The sequence below is a fragment of the Cibotium barometz genome, chromosome 23 (assembly GCF_041138505.1).
Source record: "Cibotium barometz isolate CiBa-2024 chromosome 23, ASM4113850v1, whole genome shotgun sequence".
In the NCBI taxonomy this organism is placed as follows: Eukaryota; Viridiplantae; Streptophyta; class Polypodiopsida; order Cyatheales; family Cibotiaceae; genus Cibotium; species Cibotium barometz.
In genome coordinates, this window is record NC_141068.1 from 10,848,508 (window position 1) to 10,861,751 (window position 13,244).

Below are 13,244 nucleotides of genomic sequence, written 5' to 3' on the forward strand. Positions count from 1 at the left end.
TTGACATCAAGGTACGGGCAGAGGACATGAAGGTCGAGGCGGTCGGTGATGCAGGCGATGGGGTGATGCTGGAGCTGTTGATCAAGTAGGCTGGCGATGGCCTGCTTGAACTCTAGGGGATCACGCCAATTCAAGGGGTTTGGTGGAGGGTCAACTTCCTCGCGCTCAGATGGTGGTGGTGGCAAGATCTCCCCTTCTTCGAGTGGTGGATTGGTAGGTGGCGGAGCCGGTGATGAGGGGGTGTCAGTAGTACGAAGGTCAAGTGGTGAGGCTCGCATTGAGGAAAGGTGGGGGTCTAGCAAAGGTGGTGGGGATATCCCTGAATGCTGTGAGCATTCCTAAGTTAAGGGATTGTGAAGGTGGCAAGGGGGGTGTGGGTGATGGGAGTGGAGTGGGAAAGTGAAGGGAGGGAGAAGAAGTTGGGGCACCAAAAAGTGGAAGCGTGGAGGTGCTTGAGGGGGGTGGTGGGGATGGGGGTTGTGTGTGAGGAGATGCAGATGAGGGTCTTACGCGACGGATGAGGGGGTGGTGATGAAGAGGCTTGTGGGTTCACAGAGCAGGTGGCAAGCTGCCTACCCATCTGTGCCATCATCGTTGTCGTCGGGGGCAGGGCCAGCTCTGCAGCAGCGGCATCCTGAGGACTATGGGTGTAGAAGAAAGTAACTGCAACAAGGGAAGCCTTGGCTTCACTAAAATCCCATGGAAAAGCGATGTGTGTGTCATCGAAGTGGCATATGCCAGTGGCCTCCATGACCTTGATTTGGGTGAAGCAACGGTGGTAGAGAATGAGGAGGTCGGGTGCTGAGTAGGGTGGTAGAGGATCGTTGAGGAGGGAGATGTAGGAGTCATGGATGAGATGCCAGCTACTAGCGGTGCGGAGGTACCACAGTGCCTGGCTTGGGGGAGATAAGGGTAGGGGCAGACACCATCTGGTAAGGATAAATCAATGAGGTCATATGGGGCTGAGGCAGGGAAACCATATCGAAGCAATAGGCTCTAGGCTGTTAGGGTGGCTTGAAGGAGGTGGAAGGGGAGTTCAAAGAAGTCATGAGAGGGTGTTGGAAGGTGATCAACCCCTAGAAGAAAAAATGGGGGATGAGGCTTAGGCTATCAAGGGGGATCTTGGGGAGACCATAAGTAAATTGTTGGCGGGAGAGGGACTCCTCTATATAAATATCGTGTTGGAGGAGGTTGAGGCGAATGGCTGGGAACTCTGGTCGGGGAGTTGACAAGGGGTTTGAGGGGGGAATGCCAAAATTGGGAGCTCTGTTGTGGTCTCCATAAGTGCGTCCACCTTATGATCGACCGAGCTAGATGAAGGGTCTGATGGAGTGGTTGGAGGGCTGGGCGGCTCGGGGCCTCTGCCTCTTCGAGCTGATCATGTAAGTGATGGAGGGTGGCCTCTGTTAAGTTTCGGTGCCTTGTAAAATCCGCAGTGGTGTGGGCGAGAGATTCCTCTGCTGTTTGGGTCCGACTCATGACCTTCTGATGCAATCCTTCTATGATTGTAAGCTCTTTGTGGGTTGTCGTCTCACGGCCGTTGCATGGGCTTGGTTAACTTGTTACTGCTAGAGCTCCGTAATCCTAGAAATGGCCATGCCCAATTGCTCTATTTGTTGCTTAAACTTTTTATGCAACTCCGTGAATTGGATGTTTGTCTTGTATAACTCCTCAAACACTGCTCTCTCCTGGGATTGCTCGGGAGATGCAGTCTGTCATCTGTTGACAAAGCAAACGAGCTTGGAACTTCTTTATGGGCCTCTAGCTATTGCACACAAAGCAAACGAGCTTGGAACCGCAGGGTCTCTTCATCCAGACATTTATTGCCTTTTACCTACTCGTATAGAGTGTTCCATCTCCTCCCAAAGGGTATTACCTCGCGTATCTTCAGAGGGTCTTCCCCTCGTATGGGGAGCAAATACGTCAGGAAGCCCCCAAGTTGCACGAGGGGGATCCAGTTGAGGATTACCCTTTCCAAACCTATTAGGGTTATTCTCCATCTGGTGAAGAGCTCCAGGCAAACCCCCGTGACGCGTAGCCCACCTTTCGGCGCGCGCGTCTTTAATCCCCTTTCCCCACAAATGCAAGCCACCTGACGGGGTTTTCTCTATGCTTAGGCCTAAGCAGTTGCCGAGGCCGACTACGACCACCAGCCCGAACACAGCGTTGTCCAAGTCGATTAATCCTACCTGCGCGGGTAAGGATCCAACGTCTAGCCCGATCGAATCACTGGGGCATGGGCCCTAAGCGCTCGATTACCGGCCACAATATTCGAGGGTGATACCGCAGGGTCCCCATAAATGCGCTCTTTCTCTCTCTCTGATAGCATAGTTTGCACCTACTCTAAAGGAGGTCATTTATTGCTCTTGATTCAAGGTCAGACAGCAGTATAAAATAGGGTCGGCCCTGTCGTGGTATTATTTGTATGCGTATCCTAATCCATCTGGATGACCTTTTTTTTCAGCCCCTTTTAATGAAACCCTAGGGCCTACGTACAACCTTTCCTTTCTGGCGCGCTAGGCCCTTTTCAGCCTCAGGCACCCGCATGTAATGCGAAACGGCCTCGTCCCACGGAGGGGCACTTGGATCGTGCTCTCCCATTAAACAAACATATAGAAGAGACGAGTGCTTTCTCCAATAAGCGAAGGTGTTCTAGTGCACTAGGAGTGCACCCTTAGTGGATTGGAGTACACTAGGGAGTGCACTAAGGGCGCACTGAAGGAGTACTATAGGAGTGTAGTAGGGGTGAACTTAATGGGGTGGATTTTGCCTTGTGGTAGTCACTTCTTTCTTCTCTTGCTCTCTTTGTTTTAGTGGCACCACCCTTAGCCTCGACACTAGCTTAATGACTTGTGCTTGCGGTTCCAAGACCACCTCATTGCTTTCATCCTCATTTGACTACCATATAAGTACGCCCATTTTTATAACATTTGCCTATATTTCTTTTGTCAAAGGCCAATGGCTTTACTTTCTGCCCACTAGTTTCGATGCGTAAGCAGCAAATAATTCAAATAACATCACTTGAATGCGTAAGTGGCTAATAATTAACACAACATCACTTGAAAACCTACACACAGTTTTCTTGGTTGAAAATCTCTTTCACATATTTTGTTTAAGTTGCAACATAGTACATCTAAGGATCAAATAAACAAGAGAGAAAATCAAGCGAATCTTAAGAAATCGATGCTCTATTGACCGATACATAATTCTCTTACATGAACATCGATGCTCTATCCCAATACATAATTCTCTTGCATGAACAAGCTCTTTGCTTGAGATAGATACATTTTCTAAAAGCAGTATAATGGGTAATATAATCAATTTGACTAACCATTTAAGTGAGCCCATTTCATTATAGTTGCTTATAGTTCTTTGGCCTAAGCTTGATGGCTTTGTTATAAGCCTTATCTTGCACTTCCCAAATCTTTTTCAATCATAAATAACATCATTTCAAAACTATAAAAAGTTATCTTGGTTTTAAATCTACCTTATTTGAGTTACAATGTAATGTGATATACCTTACATCTAAGAATCAATAACATAAGAGAATAAATCAAGTGAAACATAATGTGGTATACCTTACATCTTAGAATCAATAAAATAAGAGAATCAATCAAGCGAAACAGATGAAGAAAGTGATGAGCATATTATATTTAATCCTAGTGCATAAGTTATTTTACAACAAGTGTTCCTGTGCGAGAGGCAGATTTCCTAAAAGTACGATAAAAATTGTATGATCAATTTGACTAATTGTTTAAGTGGCCCCATTTTTTTACAACTGTTTATATTTGTTTTTGTCATCCTCGAGTCAGGGTATGTGGCTCTAGTAATTGAAATAACATCACTTAAAAACCTACAATAAGTTGGCCTATTTTAAAATCTCTCTCAAATATGTTGTTTAAGTGACAATGTAATGCGATTCACCTTGCATGTAAGAATCAACAATTTAAGAGATGCTCTCTGTACCTTAATGCATAACTTCTCTTGCACCAAGAGAACCCTATGCCTCTACTTTGTATACTATTTAAGCAAAAGCCCAATTTCATTATAGTTGCTCATATTGATTTTGCCAAATCCCCATCGATGGCTATAATTATTGTGCACTTCCCAAATCTTTTTGTCATAAACCTTGGACTATTGATAAACAACACGATGAATGATCGGGTCGACCCCACCTCACCCCACCTAGCTTTAAAAAAGTGTCGTAGCTATATAGTATGCCCTTCCAATTCCAAGTTAGTCAGATGTAATGTTGGTATTACCCTTCAAATTTGAGGGCTAGTTTCACCCCACAATCTCACCTACTAGTAGCATGTCCCGTCTCCGACGGGTAGGGTTAAGCACACCACTATAAAGGTTAGCCCAAGGAGGCATTCTCGCATGCACAAAACACACAAGAAACACTTGCATCACCAATATATATATATATATAATATATACCAGCCATATGCCCACTTAGATTCAAATGATCTGATCAGGACCTCTCTCACTCCCAGCAACGTGTGTGCCTGTGTCATTATGTGTGTGTGTGCATGCCTGTGTGGTGGCATTGCATGTGAAGGTGCCATCTTTCAGATTCATTGTTTGTTTTGCGATGCAATATATATATATATAATATATATACCAGCAATATGCAACGTGTGTGCCTGTGTCGTTATATGTGTGTGTGTGCATGCCTGTGTGGTGGCATTGCATGTGAAGGTGCCATCTTTCAGATTCATTGTTTGTTTTGCAGCCATTACCACCAGTCGGCCAGCATGCATGAGAGGTCGGGGACCAGAAGGGGTAGTCGGCCAGCATCCAGAACCTCTGACCAACAGTCGGCCAGTATCTGGATCAGCCAGGGTGCAGAAAACTGCCTCCCACACCTGGTAAAAAAAAGAAAAAATGGGGAAAAAATACGGGGAGTGAGGAAAAATGAGAAAACACCTACAAAGGGCGGGCACACCCACAACAGAGGCCCTGGTGTCTGATAAAGACAGGAGATGACTTCTAACATAAAAATGAAACACATGAGCTCTTCATCAACTGTAAATCTTGTAGACGTTTTGTGATTGGTAAAAAGCTCCAATGGAGGCACTCACAAATGGCAAGAAGAGGGCATGGGCCATTGTAGTTTTGTAGAATGACTGGGACAAAGCGGCCAAGAAACTGCACAGCCTTTGTCTTGTTATCTATTTCAGCCTCCTGGTTCACATTTGCCATTATCATTCAGCCACTGCTGAGCCCGCCTGCTGCCCTGGCATATAAAAACTTCAAAATCACCATTGTAAACAAAAGTTAGTTGTGCATAAGCTACAGAATCTGATATCATTTGTTTCAATTATTATTGATTAATATACACCGATACTAACCCTTAAACATGACTGGCAACGCAACGCAGCCAAGCACATTGCACACATTCTACCCTCGCCACTGGCATTACTGCCACCCTCCTTCCCCTAAACATACATCCTAAACATATACATACACACATGTAAAATGGGTGTGTGGGAATTTATATGGTCAAATTAATGTATGAAAGATTTCTTGCTTTTGTAAACATACTATCAGTCTACAATTCTTAATCGCCCATACCATAAGCTCCCCATCAGCGCTGGCCAACAATGTGCAGTCGATGTCTTATCAAAGAAGGCGGCGACGTGATGTGGAGAGAGCCCCGAGAGTGTGGAATCCCGCCCGCTTGTCAGAGCGAACAGCCCTAGGGAGAGCATGAGAGAGCAATACACAGTAAGCTGCTGTGGTCCGCATTGGCGGAGGGAAGACGTTTTCTGGCAACACAGGTGGAGAGCTGTTCGACATCGTCGGAATGGACGCTTGTGGCCGCGGGACGCTATTTTGGGGTGCTGTGAGAGCGAAGCTTTGCACGAGCGGACTCTGTGGTGGCCATGTAGCCAACGCCGGAGAAGCTTGCCACGCTGAGGTCGTCGCGCAGGGAGGTGTTGGTCAAACTGTGGCCGCGCGAGCTGGCAGACGCCGGAAGCCGTGTCGACGGCGCCGAGAAGCTGCTGAACACAAGCATCAGGCAAGGCTGGCCGTACGTGGCGTCATAGACTACCGCATTGGTGGCGGCACCGTTGTCGACCCCGATGATCGCCATTTCGGAGATGCATGTCGGCGTAGTCGCCCGCGGTGTTGGCTCTTTGGCGGGAGACGCGTGGCGATTCCCCCAAGGCCAGGCGGCCATCCAAAGCTCCAGTCAATTCCAGCCCATCTGCGTGCTCTTGCTGCTGTATTGGCCGCCCATCAGCTGCTACAAAAAAGTGGACCAGAAAGACGATCGTTAGTGACTCCGTCGGACAGAACACTACTCTACTCCAACTACAGAGTGGTCACCTGATGCGAGAATGCGTACACCATGGCCCGCTCACAGTTGACGGGCCTCGTGCTTCGCGTGTTCTGTGTCTCGAATCTCATCCACCGTCTGTGTGCTATCGTCCCACACCTCACGTCGGCCCCTAACACCGTCGTGATCCTGCACATCCCATCAACAGCAGCACAGCATTCATAGAAATGAACGGACGTGACGCCGAACGGTGGCTTGTCTATAATAAAGAGAAAACGTACTCACCTTCATGCAAACGACGCTCCTTTCCAAATATCAACATTTATATATATCTTAAAAAATCTATTCTTTCAACACGAGACATTATTATTTACAAGTGACATTATTTGCAGATTCAAAACTTACTGCCTTACACTATCCATCTGCATCAAATCTCGTTTGGGCTGCTGCTGCAACATCTGCCATTTTTGCAATTTTGGAACATGATTTCACCCAAAGCTATTTTGCGACTACACATGCAGGCCTAGAATTTGAAAGGCACCCCAATTTTTAATTTTGAAGGGCTTTGCTTTAACTAGCTTTTCTTTATGAAGAGATTGGAAGGGCATATTATTAAATTTTCCTAAACCCTTCCCTTCCTTTGAAGGGTAATTTTATTTTCACCCTGCTGGTGAAGGTTTTGACCTCTTCTAAAGGTTTTGACCCCCTTGGAAGGATACTGCAATCTTCAAATTCTAGCCCTGTACACATGGGACACATTATTACATTTGGTACTTTTGCCACTACACATGTTACATGTGACGGCTGCCCCGTGAAATTCCCAAACAATGTTCCAATGCCACAAAACACAAGAGGGTAGTGTACTATACCTGCTTTAACAGCACCTTCTAATGTTCTGATGCCACCAAATACAGGAGGATAGTTTTAGATACAGGAGGATAGTATTACTACGTCGAACTGCCAACCAATGTTCAAATGAATCTCAAACAATGTTTAGATGCCAGATAACACAGGCGTATAGTGTACTATCACCACCTGCTACTATTGCGAGGGCTACTATTTATTGCATCCACCACCTATATAAGGCAATTATTACTGACACCAAACAACACGAAAGATCGCATGAAACATGGTTTGCCATTATATGCATGACGTACCATATGCCATGAAATTGAGTGCCATGGTATTAACTCGTTTTTTCAGAGGAAATTAGCTAACTGGGAAATTCTTCAACCTGTTTTGGACCCTCTAAACATTCATTTGCATAGCACTGAGGGGATGAGCAGTAACAAGCTCATTTACGTAACACTGGGAGGATGAGTAGTAACAAATATACTTGTAGGTTAAGATCCAAAACATTGCAAGGAAACATTATACATAGTGGACAAGACAAAGAAAAACACGGCTAAAACATTGGACAGGACAATGAATGGGTAAGATGTGATGTTATGTGTTACAACAGGTGCAGGACAATGAAACATGGGTAAGATGTGATGTTATGTGTTACAACAGGTGCCTCCAATCCACTAAAGGTGCACTGTTGTCAAAGGCGAATGTGTTACAACAGGTGCAGGACAATGAAACATGGGTAAGATGTGATGTTATGTGTTACAACAGGTGCCTCCAATTGCACCGAGGGGATGAGCAGTGACAAGCTCATTTTCTTAACACTGGGAGGATGAGCAGTAACAAATATGCTTGTAGGTTAAGATACGAAACATTGCAAGGAAACATTATCCATAATGGACAAGACAAAGAAAAACACGGCTAAAGGTGCACTGTTGTCAAAGGCGAATGTTCCAGATCATCAAATGCTGGAATCTCCCACATCTTTGCCCGCTAAGTTATCTAATCCTAGCAAATAATGACCAATATTTGAACAGGACAAACATTTGGGAATGATGTTTATGCAAGGAGAAGCAGTTGTTATATTCCTTGCTTAAAGTGAGCTGTGCCATTCGTGGCAATCACCAAGGCATTCACATACACATGTTTCACATCAATGCAATTGCCCATATCATTGCATTCTGCCATTAGCTTTATAAAACTTATCCTCACAGAATGTTATGTACAGAGGTATCTATAATCTTCCTTGCTGAAAGTGCGCTGTGCCATTCACAACAATCACATAAACTAAGTTGGTCCTCCAATGCACATGTTTCACATCACTGCATGCTGAATCTCCCATATCATTAACAAGCACATATCTGTGCATTCTGTCTCTAGCTCTCAATTTATTCTGTGAGGATAAGTCACATTACGGCCATTTCATAGACAGAATGTTATGTACGGAGAGGTATCTATTGTGAGGATAAGTCACATTACGGCCATTTCATAGACACCCGCATACATTTAACAAAGTAAAAAACCCATGCATGCATGCATGCTAGGCAGTTGAGATACAGGCTGAAATGATACAGTAGACGACATAGAGAGTGTGCACATGCCAGCTGCACATACATGCACACTTTCAATTCCATAATCCCATCCTCCTGCAAGCTAAATTAACGCTGACTACACCATGCAAGGGAAAATCTTAAAACTCTTAAAAGAGAACCATTTGATAGCCAGCAACCAAAAGACACGACTTCACATAAGGAGATATTAGAAAGAACTTCACATAAGGAGACGTTAACAATACATCAACCAAAAGAAAGAACTTCACAGAAGGAGATATTAGAAAGAACTTCACAGAAGGAGACGTTAACAATACATCTCCATGTGGTGATTAGGCAGAAATCATAAATGTTCCAAACGCATGACACAAGTAGTACGGCCGATCATATACATAGGCCGCATACACAAAACAGAAAACCTACTAAGTGTTAACAGAAAGAAACCTTGGCAGAAACCCTGTCACTGGCCTCCACGCAGACGAAGGACCAGGTGGAGGGTGGACTCCTTCTGAATGTTATAATCAGCAAGGGTGCGACCATCCTCGAGCTGCTTTCCGGCGAAAATAAGCCTCTGCTGGTCGGGCGGGATCCCTTCCTTGTCCTGGATCTTTGCTTTTACATTGTCAATGGTGTCCGAGCTCTCAACCTCCAAGGTTATGGTCTTCCCAGTCAGGGTTTTCACAAAGATCTGCATACCTCCACGCAGGCGGAGCACCAAGTGCAGGGTAGACTCCTTCTGGATGTTGTAATCAGCGAGGGTGCGGCCGTCCTCCAACTGCTTTCCGGCAAAGATAAGCCTCTGCTGGTCGGGCGGGATACCTTCCTTGTCTTGGATCTTAGCCTTCACATTGTCGATGGTGTCGGAGCTCTCTACCTCCAGAGTAATGGTCTTGCCGGTAAGGGTTTTGACGAAGATCTGCATACCTCCGCGAAGACGCAAGACAAGGTGGAGGGTAGACTCCTTCTGGATGTTGTAGTCGGCTAGGGTTCGGCCATCTTCGAGCTGCTTTCCGGCGAAGATGAGCCGCTGCTGGTCGGGCGGGATGCCCTCCTTGTCTTGGATTTTGGTCTTAACGTTGTCGATGGTGTCGGAACTTTCCACCTCCAAAGTGATGGTCTTGCCGGTGAGGGTCTTGACGAAGATCTGCATGGCGGAAGGAGGAAATCGAAGCTAACGCACAGAGAAGAGAAGGAGAAGGAGCTCAGCTATGGCGGCAGGAGAAAGATGAGAATCAAGTGCTCGCGATCCTCCCCCTTTAACGTCTCTCCTGTGACCAGTCCAAACTTAGCACCGCCACTTGGTACACGTGGCACGATCCAATTGGACCTATCTGAAAAAAATCTTCCCACCAAGTCTTTCGGCCACTTGCTCGTCACGCAGAGTGTGTGTGACATGGAAAGCTTAAGGCCCTGTTCACATGTTTCTCATGCCGTCGCAGTAATTTTTTTTACTTGTTCTTATGCTAGACATTGTGAGAAATGGGGAAAATTGTTCACGGAACGATTCCATTGGATTTACTTGGTCAATTATTGGTCATCCGTGACTACTATCAAACACCTTGCGCGTGTGTTGCATTCGTGTGTGTGACATGGAAAGCTTAAGGCCCTGTTCACATGTTTCTCATGCCTCTGAGCAAAGTCTTCGTTTTTTTTTCTAACTTGTTAGTCTTCCCTTATGCTAGACATTGTGAGAAATGGGGGAAATTGTTCACTTAGTTTACATAGAATGATTCCATTAGATTTATCCGAGAACAGATTCGTTCCCACCAAGTCTTCTAGCCACTTGCTCAATTATTGGTCATCCGTGACTACTATCTAACACCTTGCATGTTGCATTTGTGTGTGTGACATGGAAAGCCTAAGGCCACGTTCACATGTTTCCACCCAAAAACACCCCACTTAGGACCTATTCTCATGCCTCGGAGCAAAGTCACAGTGTAACAATCTTAAAAGCTATGCATAGAGTTTTTTCTTCTTCTTAGTCTTGCCTTATGCAAGACATTGTGAGAAATGGGGGAAATGTTCAATTGGGTTAATCATCAACTGATCCAAGGGTGAAGGTTTATTTTCTAATTTTTGCTTTTGATTTTTTTTGGATTTGGTGTAGATATGTTTTGAAAAAAATTATTATTTATTGTTTTTGTAAATATGGTTATTGTTTACACTAAATAGTCTTGCCTTACGCTAGACATTGTGAGAAATGGGGAAAATTGTTCACGGAACGATTGCATTGGATTTACTTGGTCAATTATTGGTCATCCGTGACTACTATCAAACACCTTGCATGTGTTGCATTCGTGTGTGTGACATGGAAAGCTTAAGGCCCTGTTCACATGTTTCTCATGCCTCTGAGCAAAGTCTTCGTTTTTTTTTCTAACTTGTTAGTCTTCCCTTATGCTAGACATTGTGAGAAATGGGGGAAATTGTTCACTTAGTTTACATAGAACGATTCCATTGGATTTATCCGAAAACAGATTCGGATAAACAGATTCCATTGGATTTATCCGAAAACAGATTCGTTCCCACCAAGTCTTCTAGCCACTTGCTCAATTATTGGTCATCCGTGAGTGACTACTATCTAACACCTTGCATGTTGCATTTGTGTGTGTGACGTGGAAAGCCTAAGGCCACGTTCACATGTTTCCACCCAAAAACACCCCACTTAGGACCTATTCTCATGCCTCGGAGCAAAGTCACAGTGTAACAATCTTAAAAGCTATGCATAGAGTTTTTTTTTTTTCTTGTTAGTCTTGCCTTATGCAAGACATTGTGAGAAATGGGGGAAATGTTCAATTGGGTTAATCATCAACTGATCCAAGGGTGGAGGTTTATTTTCTAATTTTTGCTCTTAAATTTTTTTGGATTTGGTGTAGATATGTTTCGAAAAAATTTATTATTTATTGTTTTTGTAAATATGGTTATTGTTTACACTAAAAAGTCAATCACCATCAAGCAAGAAAAGGGTCGAGGTTTCTTTTACGATTCTATTTTTGAGAATTTTGGATTTGGTGTACATATGTTTTGATTAACATTCGTTGTTCGTGTAAGTGTAGTTATTGTTTATAATAAGAAAATACATAGTGGCATAGTGGCAGACACACTTTTGCAAAAGGGATTTTGCAACTTGTTTTAGTATATATTTTCTCTTTTTTAAATAAATACCAAAATTCAATGCCTAACCTAAAATTTTAAAGTTTTTGCTTCTCAAAATAAGATGGCTGCAAATTTTTGGTGGAGTGACTATTGAAAGTAGGCATTGCAAACCATCCTTATCCTCAACATCTCCTCACAAGCTCTCCTTCTATCCTCAAACTATTTTCCCTAGAGAAAGCAGGTGAAAAAGCTCTTGAAATTAGGGACCATTAAGTTTTATTTCAAATTCTAAATAACAAAAAGATACAAGATTGTACCCTTACCATACCATTTCAATAGAACAGTGTGTTTCAATATACATTGTGCATTGAAGGTTAAGGGTGAGAATGCAATAAATTAAACCCCTTAAACTAATTTCATTGGATAGATTAGGTTGGACAACTATGTAAAAAAAGGACATAATGTTCACCTCCGATATTAAAAAAAAACAAAGTCATTCAACCACCCAAATTAAATAGAATATTATTTGGGATGATTAAAGTGGTTTCACTGAAAGGGACGTATTGATTCGATCACTCTTGGTCAATACTAAAAGCAAGCATGTATTGCTCCTTTTTCATTAATACATGTTTTTTAAAAGAGAATAATAATACCAAAAATTATACTTGACAAGCCCAAACACCTCCTAAAGGAGCATGACCGCAAAGGGAGTGGCTTTTGGGAAAACACGATCATTGTCATGCCAAAAGTCGCTTGCTTGTGGAAAAACATAATTTTCCGCTACCTTTTGACCCTAAAAGCCCAATTGTTTGGACTTGAGAGGTACCTAGTCCATATGCCTATACGTTGGGCCACCATGAGAGTCTTTTGAGGTGCTATGCTAGGGGGCCACCATGAGAGTCTTTTGAGGTGCTATGCTTGGGGGCCACCATGAGAGTCTTTTGAGGTGCTATGCTAGGGGGCCATCTCGTCATGTGGAGGCACAGTGAAAAGGTGAGGTAGGTGGTCATCATCGAGCACTCAGAAGGCCCTCATCACCCCACATGTGAAGGTTGCCTCATAGAAGCGGGAGGACAATCGACATCACACGGACGTCCATAGAAGTATACATCAAAAGGAGAGGGCACATGCCAACATCACAACCAAAACAAGGTACCGACATCGGCACAGCACACGAGGGCGCATAAGCATGCGTGATGAACGGCACCAGCCAGCAAAAACAGACAATGGACTCCGAGCGGAGGTAATTAGATGACATGTCGATTGTTGGACGGCAAAGCAGACGTCTCTCTTGAAGCGACAGCGCCTGACCTACTATTTGGGCCGTGTGGGCCTTGTGTCACGTAACCTACTGTGGCGGATGTGTGCCCTGTGACTAGCTGTGTGGTTGGTCATGTGTGCCTTGCATTGTCAGATGTGGCGGGCCAAGCCTCTTGTCCACCTATGTGCTGTTGGACTGCCCACACTAG

General features: G+C 44.3%; 2 protein-coding genes across 2 annotated transcripts; both read right to left on the reverse strand.

Moving 5' to 3' along the window:
• Positions 1–3,377: 3,377 nt before the first annotated feature.
• On the reverse strand, positions 3,378–8,803 carry LOC147625618 (uncharacterized). The gene is made up of 3 exons (XM_086817136.1): positions 6,337–8,803; positions 5,085–6,250; positions 3,378–4,868 (listed from the first exon to the last, which is right to left on the reverse strand). The coding sequence occupies exon 2, from the start codon at positions 6,185–6,187 to the stop codon at positions 5,834–5,836; it is 354 nt and encodes a 117-aa protein (XP_086673262.1). The 5' UTR covers positions 6,188–6,250; positions 6,337–8,803; the 3' UTR covers positions 3,378–4,868; positions 5,085–5,833.
• A 143-nt stretch (positions 8,804–8,946) lies between these two features.
• LOC147625619 (polyubiquitin 11-like) lies at positions 8,947–9,920 on the reverse strand. The gene has a single exon (XM_086817135.1). It carries the CDS (start codon positions 9,830–9,832, stop codon positions 9,143–9,145), a length of 690 nt encoding a protein of 229 aa, XP_086673261.1. The 5' UTR covers positions 9,833–9,920; the 3' UTR covers positions 8,947–9,142.
• Between the last annotated feature and the right edge of the window lie 3,324 nt (positions 9,921–13,244).

Coding starts and splice junctions, on each gene's coding strand:
- LOC147625618 (XM_086817136.1), bottom strand. CDS start 6,187: ATGGCCGCCTGGCCTTGGGGGAATCGCCACGCGTCTCCCGCCAAAGAG.
- LOC147625619 (XM_086817135.1), bottom strand. CDS start 9,832: ATGCAGATCTTCGTCAAGACCCTCACCGGCAAGACCATCACTTTGGAG.